This window comes from Danio rerio, chromosome 16 (genome assembly GCF_052040795.2).
Source record: "Danio rerio strain M-AB ecotype USA chromosome 16, GRCz13ab, whole genome shotgun sequence".
Taxonomy (NCBI): Eukaryota; Metazoa; Chordata; class Actinopteri; order Cypriniformes; family Danionidae; genus Danio; species Danio rerio.
The window spans coordinates 42,675,011-42,702,500 of record NC_141036.1 but is presented as its reverse complement, the minus strand read 5'-3'; the positions used below and the strand labels follow the sequence as shown (position 1 = coordinate 42,702,500).

Genomic DNA, 27,490 nt, shown 5'->3' with positions numbered 1-27,490 from the left:
CCTTACAGTCTCCGATATGTTACCAACTACAGAAAAACTACACACAACAGATATTTAGTCCTTATTTAGATTCATAAACATCACGCAACATTGCCCACAGTCAGTGCAAACCTCTCATCTGTGTCTGTAATCTTCACCTGCACATGTAAACTCTGTTAGAGAGTAATTCTGTCATTCCAGAGTTTATACTTGTCCAGAAGGCGATGATAAATATGGAAGTTTGTTCCTGATTCAGGTTGCTGAAACAATTTGCTCCTGAGTTTTGTCCGGCTTCTTCTTTGTTCGCGCTTCACTCTCACGCTTGTCTTTTCCTTCGTTTGTCAGTTTCCTACAGGATCGGGTTTCAATAGCACGTCAATAATCAAGCGCACGTTATTGTCATCAGCTCAAGAAGTTCGTTATTTCAGATATAGACGCGCACGCGAGTGCAAGCAAGAGAGCGAAACCACTCGCACTTCAGACTGGCTCGTGAAAAATCTGCTCTACTCTTTGCCTTTGTGGCTGTTCATCAAGACAACGACAAAGTTTGTTTTAGCCTGGGGTCAACCATGGCTCGCTATTATATGTATGTATTTATGCTGTAATCTCGGTTGTGGAACTTATTTTAAACATGGCACCTCTTTTGTTTTCATTCTGACTTGTTGCGTAAGCAAATGACGTTTCTCAATAAACCAATAGCGTTTTAGCTGCGTATCTAGCTCCGCCTTTTGTTACCCTTTCTCATGTTTGGTACCCTTTCGAAAGGATGCCAAAAAAGTGGTTCGGTACGGTTCGGTTTGGTACACCTTTTAACAGTGGAAATGGCCATTAAAGCGTACCAAACAAAACCGTACCGTACCACTCAGTGGAAATGGGCCATTTGGTAACACTTTATTAGATTGGTCCATTTGAGTATTAGTAGACTGTCTGCTTAATATCGGTTGATACTGCTCCTTCAACAGACATTTAACTGACTATAAGAAACTTCGCAATTATGTCAACTTACATTAACTCTAAACCTAATCCCAACCTAACAGTCAATTTATAATCTAATGAGAATTATTTAGCCTATGGATGCAATGTAACTTAAATTCAACAAGCGGACCATCAAAACCGCCACTTTACATAGATGGTCAAAAAAGGTGGGAAAAGTATAAAAAGCCATAATAATAGTTTAGATTATGGAACATATTCAGCATGTCAGGCAGACTGCAGAGTAGCGGCAGAATGTTGTAGTTGTAGATTAGAACTGATTAAAGACTAGCAACTCTTTAATCACTTCTTTAAGCTAAAATAAAATCCATATTTATTACATAAACATACCTCTTCATGTTCCACAGAAGAAATAATGTCACATTTGTCTGAAAATGAAAACGAAACTTAAGTAAATAATGACAAAATTTACATTTTTGGTTTCAGTAATCCTTTAAATGAACCAATCTAGCATGCAGGCCTGGAGTGTCTCTCACAGCATGGGACCTCTAGAGAACCGGAGCCATTGAGTGGTAATTACTGTTATCTGCCACTTGTTTTATTAACATGTGTCCTCAAAGAATAGAGTTCAACTGCGATGCCATGTGGGCCGATGCCCAGTTTGATAGGTCTGCGGGAAGAAATAATTATTATGAGGAAAGCTCTTGTTTTGCCATATAAAGAGGACTTTACATGGAAACACCCACGCAGACCCTCACAATGTGAGAGGCAGTTTGGCTAATGGAGGGATAGAAACTATTAAACAGCACGAGAAGATGGAGAAGATATGAGGAGGAGGAGGTGAAAAGAGAAAGTCAGGGAGAACAGGCCTGATCAGAGAGAGAGAGTGAGAGAGCGATGACTTTGGAACTTTTAGGTGCAAACAGACAGTTTTTTTAAGGATCTCCAGTAAAAAGAAAAGCAAAGAAAGGGGGGGTAAAAAAAAAAAAGAAAAAAAAAAAACGAGGACACAGTGGGTCTTGTCTGTGCCAACAGCTAGTAATTACACGCCAATCATGCACCCTGAGGACAGCATGGGAATTAACTAAGCAGACAAATTGTGGGAAAAATTCAATTAAAATTTGAATTAATAAATGCGCTTTGGCTTTCCAGACTGGTGTGAGTGGTTTTAAGGGATCTGGACTGAATGAAATCATTTACCTGTGAAACAGTAAAAATGCATTCAAAATTTGGTTCAGCTTAGCAGCGTAAGACTCAGCAATAATTTTGATTCAAATGTTTTCTGATAAAAACAAATAAAATAGTGTTGATGAAAACACTATAACAATAAACATACCAAAATACCCTTCCGTTTACCAATTTTTCTTTTTAAATGTAAGGTGGCACAGTGGCTGGCACAGTGGCTCAGTGGTTAGTTCTGTGGTCTCACAGTAAGAAGGTTGTTGGTTTGAGTCCTGGCTAGGCCAGTTGGCATTTATGTGTGTTTACATGTTCTCCCCGTGTTCACTAGGGTTTCTTCCTGGTGCTTCGGTTTCCGTCACAGTCCAAAGACATGCGCTATAGGTTAATTGGATGAACTGAATTGGCCTTAGTGTATGATTGTGTGTGTGTGTGTGTGTGTGTGTGTGTGTGTGTGTGTGTGTGTGTGTGTGTGTGTGCGTGTGTGTGTGTGTGTGTGTGTGTGTGTGTGTGTCAGAATGTGAGAGTGTATGGACTGGGTTGTGGCCGGAAGGGCATGTAAAACATTTGCCAGATTAATTAGCGGTTCATTCCACTGTGGCAACTTTTGAATAAAAGAATGAATGTATGTTGTAAATCTTGTTGCAACTCTATCCTTCAAAACACAAGGACGACACTCTCTCTTTGTCTCCCTCTCTCTTACACACACACACACACACACATATATATATATATATATATATATATATATATATATATATATATATATATATATATATATATATATATATATATATATATTTATTTATATATATATATATATATATATATATATATATATATATATATATATATATATATATATATATATATATTATATATATATATACAAGTACACCCCATTTCGAAAACTTATATTTTTAAGCATTTCTCAGTAAATATAAGTACTATGTTTTGGTGCATTTGAACAAAACAAATTTATTAAAATAATATTTTATTACATTTATTAAAATAATATTTTCATCACTGAACATCTTTAGAAATGTTACCTTTATAAAAGATTTGAATTCATGCAAAACATTGCAAAAAAATATGACAAACTACAAAATTTCAACAAAATATTTTTTTTCTCTTGATTTTTTTTCTCTTTTTAAAACTTTTGTTCAATATTTTTCCCTAACATATAAATTTGTCCTACTCATTTTTTTGACCATTATTGTAAGTTGTTTTGTTAGATTAGCTCTAGATTGAGCTTCAGTACTGACTAACCTAATATATATGCACAAATATAATAGAAATAGAACATAGAATAGATAAATAGAAAATAATAATTCAAACGAGAGATTTATGACCAATATAAATATATAGAAAATATATCCATAATAGGGTTGTCCCGATCAGGTTTTTTGCCCTCGAGTCCGAGTCATTTGATTTTGAATATCTACCGATACTGAAACCCGATGCGATACTTTTTTTAAAATACATTAAGAAAATGAAGAAGAGCGACGAAACAGATCCAGGATGTTCCTTTGTTTTATTTAATTCACCTTATTTTAACATTTAACAACTCTGTTAACAAGCAGAGCACTTCTGTGAGGTAGTTTGAACAAGTAACAAATAACATCAATTCTTCACTTTTGGACTTTAGTGCAACATTAAATATTTAAAAAATCTAATATAAAAACAAACAGCACCTCAACTTAAAATACACAGCAGGTAATCGCAAGTTTACATACCTCACTGCTATAGCAATGTTGTCGTCATCAATTTTTTTAATACCTCCAGACCTTAGATATACTTGCGCTTTCCGCTTTAAGCTGCTTCCTTGTTCTACTTTACCGGCATTTAACCAATAGCATGCCGCATGCGTTGCTGTTTCTGTGTGAAGTCAGGAAATAGGTCTAACTCTGTCCCATCACATAACTATAGATAAGTTAAAAAATGTATACATATATATTCGGGTCCTGATCGCGAGGTAACGTCCGATTCCGAGTATGAAACCGCATGATTGGGCCTGATTTCCAATCATGTGATCTGATCTGAACATCACTAATACAAGCACACACACATTTTTTTAAGTTTAAGAAAAATCTATTTTAAAACTTTTTTTTTTCTTTAACTTTTTGACAAATCTGTTATTATATAAACCACAATTACATTTGACATAATAACACTAAAATTTTCCCAAATTATTGAATATGACATGAAAATTACTTTGGACATTTCTGTTACAAGACTGTTAAAAGACTGTGCACTCTGAAAGAGTCAGGATGTATTAACCTAGTGTAAAAGCCACCTCGGGTACCTGCTGTGAGTGAACAGCATAAATGTATTTGATGGTAGCAAGGGCCACATTTCCACTGAACAGCATTATTAACCACTTAATTGGCCGATAATTAAAGCATTGTTTGTTTGGCACTTTCAGCGAGTGCTAATACTGACCCAGTTTAATGATTAATGGCTCCATAATTTACATTCTACAAGTCTAATTATTTCCTCTCCACCTTCATTATTGCTGCCATGTTAATGGCATGCATCTCGCCTGAGGGTGTTCCCTCAAAGAGCTCCAACTCATTTGGCATCCAGTGCTGCATCTGCATGTCCTTGACAAAGGCAACTTGACTATGTAACAACATCTTCTCCAATAAAGAAAATCTGCTCTAATCCTCTATGTTATAATAGAATGCCATCTATAGCATACGTTTAAGGGATTAAAAAAGCAAGAAAACACACCCGTACACTATTTCCAGCACCTTTAATTGTGAAAGTAGATTTGGAGATGTAATAACTACTCTGTCATTGTGCTAATTCTGTGCTCAGAGTCTCCGTCGGCCCCCTAGCAAGGGCTTGACAGTGAAATTAGTTGGTGTTGCACTGAATAACTGTTGAGTGTGTATAAAAGCATTTAAAATCAATGCTGACAGTTTAATCTTAGCATTTGATGTATTTCCATTGCATGAGAGTGTTAAAATAATGAATTTGTGAATTTATGATATTTACAATGAGATATTGTGACACAAAACAGTCTTGTACAATTGCTGGTGTGCAGTTGCATTGAAATAGTGTGGTAAGTAGACATTTCTAGGAAGGAAAAAGTAACTTGCTTGCAAATTAACTTGGAGGACTGCATCTATACATCTCTGCAATGACTCAAATATCTTATTAGTTAAGTCATCTGGAATGGCAAAGAAAGTGTTCTTGCAGGACTTCCAGAGTTCATCAAAATTCTCTGAATTCATCTTCAGTGTCTCCTCTTTCATTACCCCAGACATGCTCAATAATGTTCATGTCTGGTGACTGGGCTGGCCAATCCTGGAGCACCTTGATCTTCTTCGCTTTCAGGAACTTTGATGTGGAGGCTTGAAGTATGAGAAGGAGAGCTATCCTGCTGAAGAATTTGCCCTGTAGTTTTCCTGTAGTTTTTAATGTAATGGGCAGCACAAATGACTTGATACCTCAGGCTGTTGATGTTTCCATCCACTCTGCAGACCTCTCGCACACCCCCATACTAAATGTAACCCCAAACCATGATTTTTCCATTACCACACTTGACTGATTTCTGTGAAAATCTTGAGTCTATGCAGGTTCTAATAGGTCTTCTGCAATATTTGTGATGATTGGGATGCAGTTCAACAGATGATTCATCTGAAAAATCCAATAGTAACTGGATGCAGCCTTTATGATTCAAGCTAGATTTCATCACTCAGCGATGCAATGTCAGACACAATGCACTCAATGGAGTGAGTGACGTCACTGTGACAGGTAGGGTTAGGGGTGGGATTAGGTGAGCGCATTAAAAAGCATTGGATGCGGCTCAGATTGCACTGCACCGAGTCTACAGCCAGACCCCTCTCGAAAAATCTACCTCCTGCCACTTTTCCAAATGATCAACTAGAAGTCTAGTTCTTATTTGTTGCCCTTACAACTGGGATTGATGACAAGACTTTTGCCAGGTAATGTAAATACAAAAACAAAAGTATAAGGAGTATAACTAAATTTAGTAAGAATAAAGTATATACAGTATAGTCCTGTAAAAATCTAGCAAATTTAGTCATCTTGAACCTTGATGAAGCTTCCAAATAACACTATGATATAAGCGTGTGGCTCAAAATAGAAACATCAATGTCGCTGCTTAATGTCAGGATTTTTTTTCTCTACATATTCGTGAACCCAGGACTCGGACGAACACAAAGACCACTCTAATGACATGTCTGTCTAGCTTACGGCAAGTCATCTTCACCCGTGTCAAAGTGTGCTTCACAAACCCTGAGGTTTAACTACTCCAATCATGACTAATTATGTTGTCAAACGCACATGAGAGTCATTACAAGCGAGTGTGTAAAGTTCAGAGGACAGGAACTTTTAAAGGCATAGTTCACACTCAAATTAAATCCAATGACTTTCTGTCTTCTGTGGAGCAAAAAGAGACAAAAAAGTGCAAATGCATATGCAATATAAAGGTCAGGCCTATTGCTGAATTTTCATTATGTTTCTTTAGGAAATCCTGAAAATAGAGGGTTTTTTATGAAATAAGCTGTTTGTTAATTTGTCCCAAAATAGATCAAAATGTCATGTATTTCCAAGCATTTCCAAGTCTGTATTTATTTATATGTTTAACTTGTATATGTCTTCAGAGGAACACCAGTGTCAGATCTAGTATGGTTTATTATTAATAATGCTCTAGGTTACACTGGAATGTGTTATATTAGCTGCAGATTGTTTTATAAAAATTATCCAAAACTTTTTTTTTTATTTAATTTATTTTATTTATATAAAACTGTACAATTAGAATGGATGCATGCCCCCAAACCCCAAAACATTATTTTAGGATGAGAAAATTGGCAATAATAAAATGTAAAATTTTATAATAATTAGCAACAATATTTTACAAAGACAAATGTTACGAATTGCTGTGAGACTGTGTTGGTGTTAGGGTGTAATGATACACTCAAGCGTGATTCAATTCAGATTTCAACATTGAACTCACAATATGATGTTTACGTGGGAAAAAAGCTTAATTTTAGTTTTATTATTTTTATTTGTCAATCATATTGTAAAATAAATATTTAAATTTGTCCTGGTTCTCAGTGCACAGGACAGTAATGAAATCAGAATCAACATAGGCTCATTCTGAAAATGTAGCACTATCCGCTTGTTAAGTGTGTAGTCAGGCTAATCGGCTTTCGGATCCAATAGCTCTATCAAACTGAATGGAGAGACTCATCAAATGGTAATAATAAACATTTACAATGCGCTGTCACCGACTCGGTCCCAGTCATTCCCCTCTCTGGCCAGCAGAGGTCATCATCAGCGGACTTCTAGACATTACATCATCCACTTAAACTGATACGCGCACACACCTGTTCCTCATCCCGCTAACGACCCACACTCACCTATATAAGCCACACTCTCACTCCAGTTTAGTGCAAAGTCTTTTTTTTTTGCCCCGGTTAACACTACTGAGCGGTTCCTTAACCTTGCCTGCTTTCCCGTTAACACTTTGGACTGTATCTCGACTCTGTCTTGCCTGCTGCCTGCCCTGAACTCATCTGCATCCCGACTTTGATTCTCGACGCCTGCCTTTGACCCATGCCTCAATACTCACCTTGTGTTTGCCAGCTGCTAGCCCTTCGACTAATTACAACTGTGTTTTATGTGAGTTCGCACACGCTTAACATCTGTGTGCTGTTTGTTATTAAACTCTGTTTAATAAATATACTGCAAATGGATCCCTCTGTTACAGACCCTCCGTTACATGCTGTAATACTTTCGAAAATCATGATTGCAATTTATATATTCATACCTAATATCAGATGACCAGATCACTTAATTTTTTTTCTAAATTGGTAAAATTTTCAAATCACGACGTAACTAGCAGATATACGTTTCTGGAGATCGCAAAGTATGTAGCCAGAAGTACATATAGCTGCATTTCGTTTTTAAAAAGAACGCTACGGGGCGGTATGACTCCGTTCCTTTTCTTGCTTGCAGCTGACCGCTTACCTCTGTATGAACGGCTTTCCCACTGTTAACAGTTTGCCCAGTTAGCTCGCCATGTACGTTGGTGGACTTGAGACACAGAGAGGGGTTGACCATGACGACGGGGTTTGAGTCTGTTGAAGAACGGTTTCAGAAAGCAAGTAAGGCAAAAACAGAATCCAAAAAATAAAATGAACAATAACGGGGTAAAAATGTGGTAAACCTGAAAATGTGGTAAAAGTCAGGTAAGGGCTTTTTTCCTGGATCGCTGTTTAATATTGTCAATTTTGGTTTAGGGAAGTGGTTGGGCGGATTAACCAGTGCTTTGAAAATACTATTGGTTGGGTTTAGAGAAGGAGGGGGGTCAGTTAATCAGTCAGTCAGTCAAACAAGAGAACAGAAAGCATGAATAGCACTCGCTAGAGTGCCAGAAATGTATATAGAGGTACATTTTCAGAATGAGCCTGGGTTGATCAGAATACATTCATTTTCTTTTCGGCTTAGTCCCTTTATTAATCTGGGGTTGCCACAGCGGAATGAACTTATCCAGCATACACATCGGATGCTGATCAGAATACAACTATTTCTAAATCTGTAGTCTTTTTTTTATACACTCTCAGAAACAAAGGGCGTTTTAGTGCCCGAATGAACCTAAAACGTAACTTTGAGGTACCATTATGGACCCTTTGGGTACAAATATGTATCTTTTGAAAAGGTACTCCTCCAGTGACAGCTCCTGTACCTTTATTTTTGAGAATGTAGACACAACAACTTGCAATCTGTCATTGACATTATATAAATAGACTGTTTTCACTGGTAAAATCAGTGAATACATCATTACGTGACATGAAGAAGTACATGAAGGCATTTTTGGCTGAGTATACCATATAATTACAGTTTATATTAGTGCGTTGTCACACTTTTATTGCAATTTCTCAATATTACAATGTCTTGTTAGTTGGTGTGTATATATATACGCTTATACCTTGGGTTTTTAGTGACCTGCCCTCATTTTTTAAAGTTAGACATCAAACATCTTAGCATTGATTATTTTTTTAATGGGTCACCAGGCAGGTGTTTAGACTAGCCGATGGGGTCAATGCAGAGACTCGTTGGTCACTGGGGTTTTGCAGCAATCTTGCACTCTTGATACAGGCTGTATACAAGATTATATGAACCTCAGACTAACATGAGCATAAATTACATTCAAGTTACAGAGTCCATTTTTTAATTAATTGAAAATGGGGATACTTTAACAATAGCTTTTCTTAAAATCATGCATAATGACGTTTTAATTACAGTGCCTTTTTTTATCCATGCTAGCTATATATGTCTAAATTGCTAATGGTTTACATTTGTAATGATTAACGAAACACTGATGCATTTAAGAGTTAATGTTTTTTACTTGCTGGTGAAAAACTGCCTTTGATAACCAGAGGAAGTGCTTCGTTTTAGCCATTTCTTAGCCCATTCTCCTCTGAAATCAGTTCCAGTACTCCAGGAGTCTGCATACCCTATGCTTTCATTGCTGAGCAGGAGCTCTGAATAGTTCTGTAACTTTAATTATGTGATTCCTGCCCTGGGCTGTGCTGCAAGCATATTCTGTATGTCTATATTCCTGTTATTTGGCTTCTGAACAGAATGTTCACTTCTGATGGTGATGTTCACTTCACTGTATGCTCTTTTATTGCTCCTCCGAGAGTGGCAGCAATGCAGTTTTGCATTGAATTTGGTGATGTGCTGCAGGCGTATCGACCTCAGCCCTGTTGATTTACCACCGGGGATGAGATGAACGGGGAATGAATTTACATCCTGAACAACAAACTGAAGACGATTCCTGTCAACACTAGCTGCTCGCACTCTGTAATAGAGTCATCAATGATTTTGAGCAATTAATTAAAGAAAAAGCCCAGGCTTCAGATGTAATTGGAGTGCGCTGAACGAGTTTTCAAGAGCTACGGCTCTTCAGATGTCATCAATGTTTCTGCTTCATTCAACTGAGGGAAATAAGCAACACAATGTGCTCTATGGCAGATAAAATTTATTTCAGCTTTGTGAGTAAACATGAATTCACAGTGTTGGTTGTGCGGTGGAAATGCGGCTTTTCTGCGTAAGGTTTAATTTGTGGGCAAAGCTCAGCAACTCTTTTTATGTATAAGGCTTTTAATGTACAAATGCAGCTTAAATTGAGTTTCTTTTCCTGTCGGCAAGCTGTGTTAAGAACAGGATGTTCAATAGAGACAAAGGCACCCAAAAAGGTCCTTCTTAAGGGACTAAAAACACTTCATTAACTTGTATTTGCATGACTAACTCCTTTCATGTGCCGTCTGATTGTCACAAGGCCAACAGACTGTAGGCAGTTCATTCCTCACAATTACTTCCCATAAAGCCCCTGAGACATCAGAGAGGGAGGCACCTCTAGAAATGGCCTTTAAATTGGAAAGGTTGTTTAACGATAACTTTTCTTAAAATCATGCGTAATGATTTATATAAAAGCCTTTCACTATAAAGGCTACATGAATAATGCAACAGGTTTGACTGTCATAACAGTGAAAAATAAAAATCATTTATAATAATAGCAAGGATAATTAATTTAAACTCACATGTATCAATATTTTCCAAAATGAGTTTTTTTCACACTAAACTTGACAGATTAATTGCAAAAAAAAAAAGTAATAAATTACTAATAAAACACATTTAGTGGAGAAAACAATGCATTACCAATTCATTAGATATGAAATGTATTTAAGTTATTTATTGAAGTATTATTCATTGATTCCTTCGGCTTAGTCCCTTTATTTATCAGGGATAAATAAATTTATCAGTGGATGCCCTTCCAGCTGCAACCCAGTACTAGGAAACATCCATGCACAGTCTTTCATACACACACTACAGCCAATTTAGTTTATTTAATTTACCTGTACCACCGGCCTTTGGACTGTGGGGGAAACCGGAGCACCAGGAGGAACAAGGTGAACACAGGGAGAACATGCAAACTCCACACAGAAATGCCAATTGATCCAGCTCAAACCAGCGACCTTCTTGCCAGAGTCACTGTGTCACCAAGTTTAAATGAACACAAATACTGCTCTTACTGAGAAATATATGTAAATATATATTGTTTTAAAAACATTTTCATAGCAGATTAAATGTATGAATACAAAAAAAAAGTTGAATGAGGAAACTAATTATATAATAATATATAATATTTAATATATATATATATATATATATATATATATATATATATATATATATATATATATATATATATATATATATATATATATATAACATATATAAATAATTGTGGTACTTTTGTATGAAAACAAATATGTTGCACTTTCAATTTAGTTCAAAAAGAAAAGTACATGCTGTACAAAAGCGGTTATTAAATTATAAATGATAAATAATTCCTTTAATATTTGCATAACGTTATTGATTTGTTATTATTATTTAAATATTATTTATAGATTTTAATTGTGTTAACTGTTTAGGTAAAAATGTGAATTATTTAACTAAAGCAATCAATATAAAGATATAAAGGTTACATGATAACTATAAAGATTGATGAATAGAATTATTATCCAGATAAGCAAAACAGTGGCTCCTCCTGAAATGACTTTTAAATTGGGAAGGTGTTTGATATATAAAATATATATATATATATATATATATATATATATATTTTTTTTTTTTTCCAAATCATGCATAATGATTTATATAACAGCAAAAAGCCTTTCAGTAAAAGGCTACATGAATAATGCAACACATTTGACTGTCATTACAGTGAAAAATAATATTAAATAATTAAAAATCAAGTATCCATATTTTCCCACACTAATCATGACAGATTAAAGTGAATGTAATGAATACAAAAATTCATGCAAAAAATAAAAAAAGCCATGAAATACATTCAATGAGAAAAATAATATTACCTTTTTATTATATTTAAAAATAATAAATAAATAATATATTATTGATTATAACATATATAATATAAAATAACTATGTAAACATACAAAACTAAAAGTACATACTGTAAAAATACACTTAAAATGACTTTTGCTGCTTGTTCAAACTACTTATTTAAAATAAGCTGAAACAACACAAGTCTTACATTTTTGGGGGGACAAATTAATTGTATTATGTTCAAGCCACTTAAATTTGTAAAATGATTAAATTAACTTAATTGCTTTTTCTTGGGACAACTTAAAGAAATTGTGTGGAACCCAGTATTTTTACAGTGCAGTATAGACGTCATTAAATTATAAATGATTAAAATAATAGTAATAATAACTTTAATATTTACTTAACGTGATTAATTTATTGTTATTTTTATAAAATATTTTTATAAAATATTAACTGTGTTTACTGCTTACGCAAAAAAATATATATATATATTATATAACAACTGACTAAAGCAATCAACATAAAGATTTGAAGCATATATGATAAGTATAAAGACACAATTGATGTCAATCGATTAAAATAAAAATAGAAATACTATCCAAATTAAACACAGCAGATGAAAGTTATTAATACAAAAAAATCTTAAAATTTACTCAGATAAAAAAAAACATCATTATATTACAAATAATAAAAAATATATTAATAATAAAGTTGATAACGTGGAATAACGATAAAAATTTACATAACGTGGAATTTGGTAGGCTAAATTGTCCGAAGTGTGTGAGTGTGAATGAGTGTGTATAGATGTTTTCCAGAGATGGGTTGTGGCTGGAAGGGCATACGCTGTTTGAAACGTGCTGGATAAGTTGGTGGTTCACTCTGCTGTGACGACCCCAGATTAATAAAGAGACTAAGCTGAAAAGAAAATGAATGAATGAATTAACATAACGTGATTAATTTATTACAATTTTAATAAATATTATTTATAGCTATAAATTGTGTTAATGGCTTACATAAAAAATGTGAATTGTATAACAACTGACTAAAGCAATCAACAAAGATTTGAAGGATATAGGATAACTATAAAAATACATAACAGATGTAATTCGATTAAAATAAGAATGTAAATATTATCCAGATTAAATAGCAGATGAAATTGATAAATAAAAAAACTAAAGCTAATTGAATTCTATTGTTGCTGTTGTTTTTTACATCTGGCCCATTGCAATAAAAAGAAAAACCTAAAATAAACTTCATCTGACCTAATTTGACTTCACCATAAATGTTTTATTTACACAGATCCTCTGCGGCCGACACATTAAATACTGAGGCTCTGCAGCTTGTCAGTTCTTGTGTTTTGCAAACACACCCACCTTTGGGACCGACCAATCAAGCGCTGCGGCTGGAGGCGGAGTTACTTCTGCCATCAGAGCTCTGTTTTCTCTTCCCCCACCATTCTGTTCATGTGTGAAATGAGCAAGGGTCTTATCTCTGAGAAACACACCACTGAGCCAGAGGAGACACAAGTGCGAGAGAGAGACGGAGCAGGAGGGGTGAGGGCAGAGAGCGAGCGTTTGCCCACGTGGGCTGCACACTAATAGGCCGCGTTTGGTATGCCACAGGCCACACGTTTATTTTCAACAGTGGGCAGCCAGCGCTAATCCAGCAGAGTACAAGCTCCATACTGCAGACGTGACCGAATAAACTGAAACATTCGGGTAAATCCCGAGACACCATTTTTGTATCACACCATTGCTGTTTTTGTGATCATTTTTTTGTCCGTGAGGTGGTAATTTTAATAGTTCAAGGGCTGGAACTAATCGAAGAGGGCATTCTTTTGTGCTTTCTGACCAAAACGCATTCAATGGCAGAGTTTTCTGAGTGAGACGCTGAAAAGTAGAAGGAGAAAAGCAATAAGGCTTCTGTGCGAAAGAGAAAATCGAGTGAACTGTAAGGGTCTCTGAGTGGGACATGGTTTTTATTACCGCAAATCTTTTCCGCTTCAGCCGCCGCTGTCCAGTGATGTCTGCCGACAATGTCTGGGCTGAGAAAATTGCTTCCTTTTTCATGACAAACTTGATTGCTTCTCAATAAAGGGCTATCAGAAGTGTTGCTATAAAACAAAAAAACATACACAAGTCCAGGCTGGTGTTTGGGGTCACTATTTTGCTATTTCAAAGGGTCCTAATTTCATTTTGGATGATTTTTTATTTATTTATTTTTTTACTTTGTATATCGCAACCTAAAACAATGTACCATATAACTGTAGTTTACTTGGATAAATCAGAATGCAGATTTAGCAGTAATCAGACTGAAATCAAAGGCAGTAAAAGTGAATAGGTGTATTAGCAGCTCACCTACAGTATGTGATCTGAATCGTGTACACTATTTAGTTATAAATCTGTCGACACAGAACTGGACCATTGTTTGTTTCACAGTCATAATTAAAGAAAGGAAGAGCCAACTGAAGAATGCAATAACCATATGATGAGCTGACAAGTGCATGTATGAAATTAAATAATAATGGTTATCAGCTATGCATCTTAAATAAGTACAAGATATTTGTATTGATCGTAACTGCATCGAAAAAGTAAGTTGCTGCATGACTGTTACCAGGAAGAAAAGACACCAGGCTTTTGTCAAAATATTTTACATTGTAAAAAAAATAATTAGTTGAATGAAATTTATTATAGTCATCCCAACTTTCATTCATTTATTCACAGCCACAGCAGAATTAACCGCCAACTTATTCAGCATATGTTTCATGCAGGGGATGCCCTTTTAGCCGCAACCCAACACCGGGAAACACCCATGGACTCTTGCGTTCACACACACTACGGCCAAGCATATTCAATTCATCTATACCGCATGGCTTTAAACTGTGGGGGAAGCCGGAGCACCCCGAGGAAACCCATGGGAACACGGGGAGAACATGCAAACTCCACACAGAAACATCAACTGACCCAGCCGGGGCTTGAACCAGCGACCTTCTTGCTGCGCCACTGTGACACTCATCTCAACTTACATTATTCAAACTGACTAAAAAGGATTGATGACCTAAAATAAAAATGACTTAAAAGTTAAAATTATTAGTTTAAAGATTAACCTAAAGTACCAAAAACATTTGTTGTCATGACTTTTTGTCATTTTTTACAGCGTAGGGAGTGTACTTTTTTTAAGTACCAAGGCAATGTTTAGGCACCATGTACCATTTTATAAATATTGGAGAGACAATAAAAATAAAAAAAACTTGACCATCAAATGATTTCTCCATCTCAAACAATATGTTTGAAAATGTGTTCTTTCTAATCTTTTAATTTAGTTTTTATGTAAACTAATGATCAATTAGCAAAAAAAAGCTTTCTAATTTAGTTAAAATGTGCGTAAAAGCCCCTTAAGAGTGAATCACCTTGGCAGGGTTTGTTTTACATTTAAATTCTATACTGTGTCTTGAGTTGGGGAGGGTGAGGTACAAAGTAACGTGGGGTAAAATGTAACACAAAGTTTAAGCTATTTGCTCAGGGTTAACCATGGCATGGTTCAAAGGTTTTCAGATGTCTTCCTGCCAATTAATAAACATGTTCCACAAAATTTGGATTAGAAACACAGGAGAAACTATTTTTGCAGCATAAAAGTATTTTTATAAATGGATGTTAGTGAAAATCTTATATTGTTGTGATTGTCGTCTTCCAGGCTAAAAGATGAAAATATTTTGAAAGATGTAAAAAAAAACACACAGTGACTGCTAGACAGTTTTGAGGAAAACACAACACAGCGGAGTTATTGTAACAGGGTGTTAGATGTAACATGGTGTTACAATAATTGATTATGATTAATAAAAGCTGTACAAGTGTTGTACATGATTAGTTCATGTTAGTAAAGGCATTAACTAATGAACCTTATTGTAAAGTGTTACTTTTTTATATTAAAATGTTTTTTTAATAGAAACTATGTTTTAATGCAAAAATATCTATATTTTATTGCTAATATTGTAAATAAATGCATTGTATAATAATGTATAATAATGCAAATAAATCCAAATATGTTTATCCAATAGATAAAAAAATAATACAGTGCTAAGTAGAATAAAAAATAAATTGAGCTAAGTACTGAGGAAATATAGCTACTTAAAGTAAACTGAATGTAAATTAATTGTGTGAAATCTGCCTTTTTAAGCATGTTACATTTAACCCTTACAACTTGGCCCAAGGGTGGGGTAAATAGTAACGTTTTTACTCCTGGTACTTCATAGATCTAGTGATCATACTTTCATATATTTAATAATTAATATATATTTGTCTAACCCCTTACTTCATTATTATCATTCATTATCATTATTTGGCCAAAACCAAAGTGTTACTTTGCCCCGCTCTCCCCTACCTAAGTAAATCACTTACTTGTCTGATGATGCAATACTGATAAATGTGCCTGAAAATAAAAACAAAAATAAAAAAAAAAGGAAGGAAGAGAAAATGCTGCAAATGATGTCCATCAAGTACAGAATTCGAAACATTGTTATGTGACATTAAATAAAAACATGTTCGTTCTTCTGCCAACCGAGGCTCTATTCATTCGGTGCAATGTATTTTTAGATGTTTCATTTGAATTTGTCTAGATACCAATTATCTTTTCCTCCGCAGGTATTCTTAACGCAGGTGTTAGAGCTCTGCCAGCAGACGTCAGCGATAACCTGCTTCTGCGTGGGAGCGGCAAACTTATACTAGTACCGTCATTATGCGTTAGCGTGGCATCAGGGCACAACGCCTACACTGGTTATCAAGTGAATATGGAAGCAGAAAATCTCGTCCACAGATGGCCCATGCAATGAGAGCACGCCATTTTTTCCATCTCTATTCCTAGAGAGACAAAGAAATATAGCTTCAGTCTTTTGGCTCATCCTTGATTTAATACACAGTCGGGTGTTGTAATGTCTAAAACACGTGAAGCATCTGCCTCTGCAGGAAACTGTTCAAGTTACTTAACGGTCTTGTATTTCAAGGTTTACAACAATAATACCAAAATCGATGATTCATTTGGTTTCGCATAATTATGTTGAAATGCTTTTGGAAGTGAAGTCCTTCAAAATGAAATGAATACAGTGAAAAGAGGAAAGTTCACAATGATTCACTGCGGTCATGTAGACTAACGTTATTCTAATAAGAATCAGGAAAGCGTAGATAGATAGCTCTACCACGCGCTCTGCTTACTTTATAAAGTGAGTCATATTGTTAAGCCAGAAGCTTGCTGTCTTGGACCAACGACGTAGGCAGCCTCATAAAATTGATATCTGAGTCTACATCAATACGGTTGCTAAAACAAGAAACGTGTTTGCTCATTAGATGAAGATGTGCTGCCATCTGGTGGTCAACAATAGAATGACCGCTTACTACGATAACACTGTAAAACCCAAAAGTTAACTTTATCAAATGATATGAGTGTGGTTAACTCAAAATTTACTCATCTGAAAAGAGTTTTGAACTCAGTGTTGAAGGTAATGAGTTAATTAAATACCTCAATACTTCAGCTTAAATTGAGATCACAGTACTCATATAAATTAGTTTTTTTCCACAAATGGTTTGTTTAGTTTCCTCAAATGGTTTGAGTTGAGTTAACATATTTGGGTTTTACTGTGCTCAAATAGCTTCGTTTACTCAAATGGATTAAGTTCATAGTACTCATTAGGATTAGTTTTTGAACTTAAATAGTTTGTTGCAAAACGGTTTGAGTTACCTTAACTTTTTGGGTTTTACAGTGTAAGGTGTCAGATAACTACAATGTAGCCCATAGATTTTTTCCGCCTAAAGCATAATATTAGAGAGAAAAAAAAGATATTGCTTACATAATTGTGGGACATACTGTAGTGGTAGGAATCAAATTCATATTTCATTTATCCTAAACCATTACATTTTCTGAATCATTTATCTCCTTCATAATTCATGCATGTGCCATTCACCAACCAGGCCCATAGCCAGGGGGTTTGAAAGACCCACCCCCCACTGATGAAAGGTCCAGTATTATCCCAAACATCAGCTCATTTGTCTTATTTTGATTGCTATACCATCATAACGTGTGAAAATAACCCATCAAAGAAAGCATCAATGAATCCAAACATTTTTTTTTCAGTCCAACATCCAGTTGTGGAAACATACAATATGACGAAAGTTCAATTCAATGTATCTTTATTTCTATATAGGTCTTTTTACAATGTAGATAATGTCAAAGCAGCTTAACATTAAACATTATAGAAAACTGAAACTTGAGTTGAGGTTTAGTTTACTTCAGTGTGGTTTAATGTTATCTGCTGAGAGTCCAAACACTGAAGAGCAAATCCATCGATGGGCAGCTCCACAAGTCCCAAACCAAGCAAGCCAGTGGCGACAGCGGTGAGGAACGAACTTCACCAATTGACGAAAGTGAAGGAAAAAACCTTGAGGGTAACCAGACTCAGTTGAGCATGACCATTTCTACTCTGGCCAAACTTCTTGTGCAGAGCTGCAGTTTTGCCGCCGGAGGCTGGAGAAAGATGCCTCCGTAAAAAGTAATGTCATTTTTTATTTCGAGTAGTCCAACTTTTATTCTGAATCTTGGACCTTAAGCTCCTGTTGTCTTAGGGCTGAAAAATTACCTGGGCCCCATTTTATGGCAGAAAAACAAACCTAAATGTTTCTTTATCTTGAAATTTGTTGACTTTTCCTAAAATGACCCTGGTAGAAAAAAAAATCAATACTACTAATGCTACATTTATTTAATATAGCTCCTTGTCAGTGCTCAAGGACGATTTACAAGATGAAAACAAAGTAAAAAAAAAAAAAAAATTTAATTAAATTTTATATTTTCATGAAGGCTGCACACATTTAGGGACAATGGTTGTCCTTTGAGACAATTTTGACCTGCCAGCTATAAAACCATTTTTATAACACAAAATCTACAGGCTGGGACACACATGCACACTGCAACACACTCACAGACCCCTCAAACCCACACACAAACACTCATCTGCCTAAACGTTTATGAAATCTGTCTTGCTAAAAAAAAAAAAAAAAACTGACATATGCAGATACTTTTAGCATTAGAAAATGTATGTTTTACTTTAGTCTGAAACGAATGCTGTTCACTGATTAAACATTGATGGAAAATCTCCATACTGATGAGGGGGGAAAAAGTACATTTGTGATAAAGAGGAGGTTGTTTCTTCATGTAAAATAGTGTTAAGGATTGAAATAAAATCTGGCTGCTTTAGATAGAGGTTTATTGAAGGAATGTCATTTTTGACCCAAAGGGCAAACGGTGTACACCGAATTCTAGGACAACACAAGGGTTAAAATCATGGTTAAGATGCAGTTTATAATGTGGGGGAATGGACACATTTGATTGGACAGAAAATCAGATCGAAATCTGAAGAGCTAAGTAATGTCATTAAGGCAAGGCGCAAGGCAAGTTTATTTATATAGCACATTTCATACACAGTGGCAATTCAAAGTGCTTTACATATAACAGCTTATTATTAAGCTTAATTCATGTTGGTGGAAGGGAGAGAATGTACATTTTGAATGCACTTACCTTCTGAATGTGAGTTTTGGATTATATAGCTTGACATGCAATTTATAATATAATATAATATAATATAATATAATATAATATAATATAATATAATATAATATAATATAATATAATTAAAAATAATATAATTAAAAATAATATAATATAATATAATATAATATAATATAATATAATATAATATAATATAATATAATATAATATAATATATAATTTGCCTGCCTCATATGCCGGAATCTTCCACATTCTTAAATATTGTTGTGGCTTTTTTATTCTTTTTTCTCCTCCTATGTCAAGCTGCCACAATTTATATTGTAAAAAGCGGTAAAGAAATAAAGATTAATTTAATTTAACAAAACTTTAATTTTGATTTCATGAGGATTTCAAAGTCCTCATGAAGCCAAGCAGGGTCAAAAGAAATCTGATTGAGCAGATTGTTAATGTGTTAAACACCTTTTTACAGAAGGTGATTCAACAACCAGATATTGGAGATTTGAATGCATACAGTACAGACATGCTCACTGACAAATAAGCATGGTCTGATGTTTGTATATGTTCCAATGTACTATCACACCCACTTCACATATGAAAACAATTCGGTTGACTTTTGTTCTTATCAAAATGTTGCCACAGTCAAACTTTACTTTCTGGCACAGTGAAATTTCACACATTTCATTTAGATTTTTGGAACTAATGGCTGCCATAGACTGAATCCACACATTCTTTGGACTAGTTTTTGAAGGTTAGGCGCTGCACATTTTGTGGTACAAAGATATGCAGATGCAGTGGTGTAATGTAACAAATTACAAATACTCAATTTACTGTAGTTGAGTAGTTATTCTCAGGAATTGTAATTTACTAAGTATTTTTAAAAAGGTGTACTTTTATTTTCCCTTGAGTACATTTTTAGTGCTGTATCAGTACTGTTACTTCATTTTCCTTCTACCTGCAGTCATTATTTCCGGTCTATGGTGATTGGCTAAAGCAGAAAAATGAGTCTCCTGTTTAATCAAATCGCATGTAGAAAGTAAATCGCATCATACTAAACAACCTCAAGACATGGGTGCTTTATAAATGCAGCAAGCCTTTTGGAAGCATTAAAAATGTTTAAGGGGATGTCCAAAATCTTTACATGCATTGACCCAGAGACCATTGTTTATAGACTGCATGATGAGTAAATGGAGGATGTTGACTGTATGATGACTGAAATTACCAAACAGCGTTGAACAATCACTAAATTGAATGAAAGAAGAATGGAAGTAAGGGCTGAAAAAGGAATCTGGCTGAACCAGGAATAGAAAGAAGGACGAATGAAGTAAGGAATGACCGAACCAATGAACGAAGAAAAGACGTCAAATGAATGAAGGAAGGATTCAAGGAAGGACTGAACAAACAAAGGAAGGAAGGAACCAAAATATGAACAAACAAATAAACAAATGACCTACACTTTTGGCCAAGTAATGGTACTTTTACTTGAGTATGATTTTTCAGTACTCTTTTCACCACTGTGTTTATGTGTGTTTTGAAAAAACACTTGCAACTACTGTAAAAAGCATCACAAATAATGTTAATTGGGACTACTGATTTTTTTTTGTTTGTTTGTTTGTAATAAGAATATAAAATGCACAGTAAATATCAATAAAAAATGACTTGCATTTTAACGTTGTACCTAAGTGCTTTATTATTATTATTATTATTATTATTATTATTATTATTATTATTATTATTATTATTATTATTAATATGCTATTTTTTACAGTCATTGGTTTAGGCCTAATGATCCAACAATGCACAGTCACTTACAATCTAATAAATAATAATACTACTATTATAACAAAATAAATAATTAATAAAAAGAAAGAAAGTTACACACATTGCAAACTGGAAATTTAAAAAATTAATGGCAATTAATATCAGAATCACAACAGAAAGAGCCACTAGACGAAATATCATTAAAAAAAACGTGTAAATGTTTGAAAGGTAGACTATACTTAATTTATAGGAAATATATTTTACTTTGTTGATCAAAAACAAGAAATAAGTTGTGGGATTTATTTATCACTCATTTAATATATTTAAATTTAATCGATTAAATATATCAACAATTTAGATATTTATATAGCATACTAATTATATTTAATCCTACTGGTGTTACAGAATAATCTTCGAATTATTTGACTAATGGTTATGTATGTTAGATTTGTGAAAATTAACATTTACAATCCAACAAGTGAAATAAGCATATACGCATACATATCTATGTATATATACGCATGTGGTGTAGAAGGGATTTTCACGGTCGTGGCAACCACTGTTCGCCGTCATGTCGTGCTTACGTCATTTTAAAGCGCCGCACCTATCACTCGCACAGACAACATTCGCAGAAGAAAGGCGTACTTTCGAGCTCTCCTAATGTAAAATGTGTGAAACATCGTTTGTTTCGGGTCTCCAGGAGCGCATGCAGTGTCTTCAGGAGCTCACAGACTTCACAGAAAACTGCCAAGCTGAGCTGAAGGATTTGTTTGAGGCGCTGGGATGGAAACAGGAATTAGATACACATGCAGTCCAGGTAAAATGCTTGCAAACACATGTTACTATAAGAGAATTAATTAAGCAGTGAATGAATTCCTGATTCTTTGTAACATTTATGTTAATAGTGTAGGATTGAGTTTATACTAGCTTAAAATGTCAACAAATTGCACCACACTACCGTCGTTGGCATGTCTGTGGTTTCATACTAAAATAGAAGTGTTTAAATTTTTCATTTTTTGTTCTGTTTACAGTCGTTAATAATAATAACTTCTTTTGTATATCTGCACAAAGATTGGATCACTGCATAGATATATACTGCATAGATATAGGTATATGTCTATGGGATCACTGCAAGAGATGGTTGCTAAAATGTAGCATTTCGTTAGATTTTCTGTTTGTTTTATTTTATTAACTTCGGTTTGTTCGTTTGTATTTATTTATTACTTCTTTTGTAGTCCTGTTTTTACATTAAACTTCTTAAAGGGATATTTCACCCAAATGTTTTATTATGCACTTCTTGTGCACTGAATACATTTAGAATGTATGTATGTAGCTTGTTTGAACAAGCAAAAACAGTGGCCAAAATCGCAAATAAAATCGTAATCACAACATTCATTTATAAAATCGTATATGATTATTTTGTCTATAGTGCACAGCCCTACTGTGTAGGTGAATTGGATAAACTAAATTGTCTGTAGTGTATGTATGTGTGTGAATGTGAGAATGTATGGGTGTTTCCCAGTACTGGGATGTCGCTGGAAAGGCATCCGCTGTCTTAAACATATGCTGGATAAGTTGACGGTTCATTTTAGATGTGGTGACCCCTAATGAATAAGGGCTGAAGGAAAATGAATGTTTACTCTTCCTTCAGTTGGTCCAAAGTTGTTTAGCTTCGTTCTTCTTTTGAAAAAAAAAAAAAAAAAAACCTGCCACTATTGACTTCCATTGTATTTGTTTTTTCTACTGTGGAAGTCAATGGTTACTGGATTGGTTTTCTGCTTTCATAAACAAATTTAATTTCAAATGTAATTATTTCCGTTTGTGTTCGAAAGAAGAACAAAGTCAAACAGCTTTGGAACAAGCAAAGGGAGAATAGTTGATGACAGATTTTTATTTATTTATTTATTTATTTATTTTATTTTATTGCTAAGCTATACCTTTTTGGGGCCACAACTCTGCTAAAATGTTTGGGGGAAAATATAATAAAAAATTAAATAGTATAAATAAATAATAAATCTTTTAAACATAAATAAACACATTAATAAAAAAAAACTAATGTATACAAAATTAGTTAAAACAATATTATTATTATTTTTATTATTTTTATTATTATATGATTATTAATACAAACTGTATGATTAAGTAAGGTTCAAGTAAAAAAACTAAATAAAATAAATCAATATAAGAAAAAAAAACTATATAGAAGATGGCTTTTAAATTTTAAGACGGGTGTCCCTATCACATTTGGGCATCATCTGTAGCCTCCAAAAATCATCTTGCCTAAATCTGTAAGATATTTGGGACATTTTTGAATATATCTGTGCTTCATTTGTGTAATTTCTTTTATAATTTGATAGATGGAAGTCTGTCCATACGATCCAAACCACACAGTTCCACAGAACAAGATGGAGAAACACAAAGCCGTCTGTTGGCTCACACAGCAGGGATACTCTAAAGAAGAACAGGTAAATAAAGGACCATATACTAAATGACTGCAAAATGTATTAATATATCTTGTAATAAAAATGTGGTGTTTGGTTTGTCCATTTCTTTTTTCAGGCTGAAATGTATGATCCATCAGCATACTATGAGCAAGCTAACATTACTTCCATTTCCCTAGGTGAGTTTTTATTGTTATTCTTTTCTTGGTAAAATATTTTCTTATAAGTTCTTAATGAGCATACTTTTGATGTTTTGGGATTGTTGAGAGTTTTGCTGTCTGTGTGTGGCTGGTCAATGGTTGCTTTTATCTCCTGCAGAAAAAGACACATTTCAGCAAATAATTCTTCAGAGCAGGGAAAATGCGTCTCATTGGAGATCAACGGGACTTCACACACAAAGTTAGTATTAAGCTAGCTTGCGGCTTCATCTAAACAGTGATTTCAGCACTTTCATAAGAAGTAATGTGGCATATTTGAAATTGTGTGCCAAAATGCACTAGTAGCATCCACATCTTTATAATTTCTTTTAAAAATATATATTCAATGTTTATCTGTGTTCTTTTCTTCCAGTAACAGGGGTGAGTATTTAAGGAAGTCTGGTCTAGACAATTTATCTACTCATACTTGCTGTATCCTTTGGCTCAATATCCTTTTAAAGCCTTGATCCTGAATATTTTTTTCTTTTCATTTATTTTGTAATGGGTTACACCCCTTTTTAATAAACATAAAAAAATAATTAAATAAGGAAATGTAAGGTTGGCTTGTCCCATTACGTTATGGGAGTGTCTTTCTTATTATTTCTGAACTGGATTTTTTTTTGTTGTTGTTTTTTCAGACTCGTCATTTAATATTTAATTTGTAAATATGTCCTAATAATAAACACATTTGCACAACAAATCTCAAATATAAAAGAGTAGTTTTTGATGTTTATTAAAATATACTTTTTCTTTTCTTGTTGTGGGTGACACATCTGCAGGTCTCCCGGACATCCCTCAGAACCATAAGCGCTCATTATGTGACCTTACTGTGGCAGACCGGTTGGCTGTTTATGATCATGTGATGTATGAAGCCAGTCAGCAGAGTGCAAAGAGAGAATCCAACAATGAGGATCTTTATGTAGATCTTGTTGCTAAGATTAAAAAAGGTACTCTAATTAGATTATCAAATATCCTTGATTTATCTATTGTATGAGTGATTTAGTTCATTATAGAAATATTCTCCATTTTGCTCATTATGGCATATTTGGTCATTGATTTAAACTAAAATGGCTTGACACTAACAGAAACTTCACAGGTTTGCTGCGGCAGTTAAGTGACTGAATGAGCACTCTTCAGTCTGCTTATCTAATGAATGAACAGCGCAATGCAGCAGATTCTAAGAAAAGTTTTGATCTTTTTGATCATTACAGTCTCGACAATAACGGTGCCCTCTTCATTCGTTAGATGGGTGAATCAGAATTTTTCGTCATGTTACTAGTGCAGATGACCTTTCAAGTTTCTATTTGTGTCAAAGTATTGACAACAAATATTATTTAGCCCACATTTTCATTAACAAAATTAACACTGCTGTGAAATCGTCAATACATAGTAACTTAACTTTAAGCAGAGCTCCACCATAGGGCCCACTGAGCCCCAGGGCAGAGCTGCACCATGGGACCCTCTGAGCCCTGAGGTGTGGCTCCACCACTTGACCCACTGAGCCCTAGGGCAGAGCTGCATCTTAAGGTCAGTTCAGCCCTGTGGTGGAGTTACACTATAGGGCTCACTGAGCCCTGAGATGGAGCTCTAAAGGCACAATGATGAGATCTAAATGCTGCAATATTAAAGAAAAGCTCATAAATCCCTTCACTTTCAAGTCTTTTAATCAATCAACACATCCATCAGTATACTAAGTACCAGATTTAGTTTAGTATTATGTGTTTATTTAAATATTTTACTCTACAGAAGTGAATCAGAGTGGGCCAAAGTCTCATCTGGAGGTTTTGGCTGAGATGAGGGACTACAAGAGGCGCAGACAGTCTTACAGAGCAAAAAACGTTCACATCACCAAGAAGACCTACACCGAGGTCTGTGATTTGTTTGTTAATTTTATCTACTTTCCTCTATATAGCCTATCTGTAGTTCAAATAATAGAGCATGGTACTAGCAAAATCAAGGTTTCAACATATTTGTATTTTTGAATTCAAGAACTCAGAGTGTACGCTCAATATAACAATTTACTCTGGATATAAAAAGAAGCATCAAGCATAAATGTGATGTAAATACTTTTAAATAATAAATGTAAACCATATACTCTTGCATACTGGATTATATTGTAAAAGATGGCTTGAGAACCATGAAGAAAGTTAGCACGGGTTTATTCATTTTCCTTCCCTTTTCTAGGTAATTCGAGAGGTCATTGATGTCCACTCTGGAGAACTAGGCAGGATATGGCAGGAAGCAAAGGAAGAGGAGTCCCAAGTATCACAACAGTCGTCTCACAGGTCATATGTCAGATTTTTGTTCCAGTCAATCACTTTCCTCAATCCCTTTCCAGCACAGATTCACTGATGATGGTTTTATGTTGGTTTATGGTTGCAGAGCGGAATCTGAGAAAGGTCGTTCTGCATCCGTTGAGTCGCGTGCATCTCGTATCAGCTCCCGAGACGAGCATGAGCACAAACGACACCGTAAGCGCAGCCGAAGTCGTAGTCGCAAGCACAGTCGAGAGAAGAAAAAAAGGAGCAGGAGGTGAGGTCATTAAACACTCACTTCTGAATAATGAGCTGATGTTCTTTATTAGTTGATTTTCACTAACACAGTTGATTGTCGCTATAAAAGGTATTCTACATATTAAGATGATTTAAAATGTTTTATAAGAACACCTGTTCTTACTTTAACTAAACTAAACAATCAGAAAAGCAATCAGTCTTTTATTTTAATTTTTTTTTTTTATCCTATATTGAATATTATGGAAATGAGTCATGACAACATGTATTGAGGCTGAATACCTATACTGTTCTATGCTTTTGCTTTGCCCACAGGGATTCACACTCTCCAGATGTGGAGAGACGTCACAAGAAAAAGAAAAAAAATAAGTCTTGATGTGTGCAATTCAACAGATCTTAAATGATTTGAATGAATTCTTGTTAATTTCAGGCTTTCTGAAGATTTTTTCTACCAATGTTAATTTTTGATCTGTCTAATTTTTTTTGCTTCCTTTTCATAATGTTATGCTTTAATAAAAATGTGAATAGAATATTACTATTATTTTGTTTAATTCTTAAATGTTTCTTAAATGTTTTATACATATGACATTACAAACACTTGTTTTAATCTCTTTTTTTATTATTATTATTTAACCTTAAGCTGAAATTTGATTGTAATGATTAAGATACTTATAAAATGACATGCTCTATAAATACAGTATGTCTATAAAATAGCATAAATTTATGCCAGGATAGAGAAATATGAAAAATTTGGGTTTTTTGATGTCTGGTTTTTATTAATGTTTTTTGATATATCCAGCAATTTCTGTTTCAGAAACTACCACAATTATAGATTTTTAGAAAACCTTGTGTCATTTGCACATCTTTCGAATAAGTTCAAAAAGTCATTGCTCATCACAGAGACCATTTTAATTTCAAGTTTTTTTTTTTCTCCCACTGATTATAAAAGTAAACCATATACTATACCAAGCATTTTGTTAACTGTATTTGCTAAACTTAATAGCATAGTCAGAAAAGAGAGTAAGGTGTGCCTCGGAAAAACAGGGTGTGC

General features: G+C 34.4%; 2 protein-coding genes and 2 long non-coding RNA genes across 8 annotated transcripts in view; 2 read left to right on the top strand and 2 right to left on the bottom strand.

Moving 5' to 3' along the window:
- The window catches only part of LOC147833436 (uncharacterized), a 23,682-nt gene extending 12,553 nt beyond the window's left edge, over nt 1-11,129 (bottom strand). Inside the window, exons 1-2 of the long non-coding RNA XR_015511899.1 lie at nt 10,989-11,129; nt 8,095-8,204 (exon numbers count right to left, since the gene is read on the bottom strand). This is a non-coding gene — a long non-coding RNA (uncharacterized LOC147833436). The remainder of the gene's footprint in view (nt 1-8,094; nt 8,205-10,988) is intronic.
- The window catches only part of tsnare1 (T-SNARE Domain Containing 1), a 506,388-nt gene extending 487,617 nt beyond the window's left edge, over nt 1-18,771 (top strand). For all 3 annotated transcript variants that reach the window (XM_087284985.1, XM_087284980.1, XM_087284981.1), the window contains one exon: nt 16,623-18,771. The gene's annotated coding sequence lies outside the window, so the exon portion shown is untranslated. The remainder of the gene's footprint in view (nt 1-16,622) is intronic.
- Nucleotides 14,208-17,271, bottom strand: LOC141378294 (uncharacterized). Its single transcript, XR_015511901.1, has 3 exons — nt 17,190-17,271; nt 16,602-16,838; nt 14,208-16,410 (listed from the first exon to the last, which is right to left on the bottom strand). It is a non-coding gene; the product is annotated as an uncharacterized LOC141378294 (long non-coding RNA).
- Nucleotides 18,772-21,900: 3,129 nt separating the features above from the next.
- On the top strand, nt 21,901-26,974 carry snrnp48 (small nuclear ribonucleoprotein 48 (U11/U12)). Of its 3 annotated transcripts, none has more exons than NM_001115142.1 (9): nt 21,901-22,108; nt 23,649-23,756; nt 23,851-23,911; nt 24,051-24,131; nt 24,709-24,876; nt 25,676-25,797; nt 26,114-26,214; nt 26,312-26,461; nt 26,755-26,974. In NM_001115142.1, the coding sequence occupies exons 1-9, from the start codon at nt 21,959-21,961 to the stop codon at nt 26,813-26,815; spliced, it is 1,002 nt and encodes a 333-aa protein (NP_001108614.1). In that variant the 5' UTR covers nt 21,901-21,958; the 3' UTR covers nt 26,816-26,974. The 3 variants fall into 3 exon arrangements, with proteins under 3 accessions (NP_001108614.1, XP_087141367.1, XP_087141368.1); XM_087285241.1 differs by having other exon boundaries at nt 24,051-24,133; nt 24,696-24,876; XM_087285242.1 differs by having other exon boundaries at nt 24,051-24,135.
- Nucleotides 26,975-27,490: the final 516 nt, after the last annotated feature.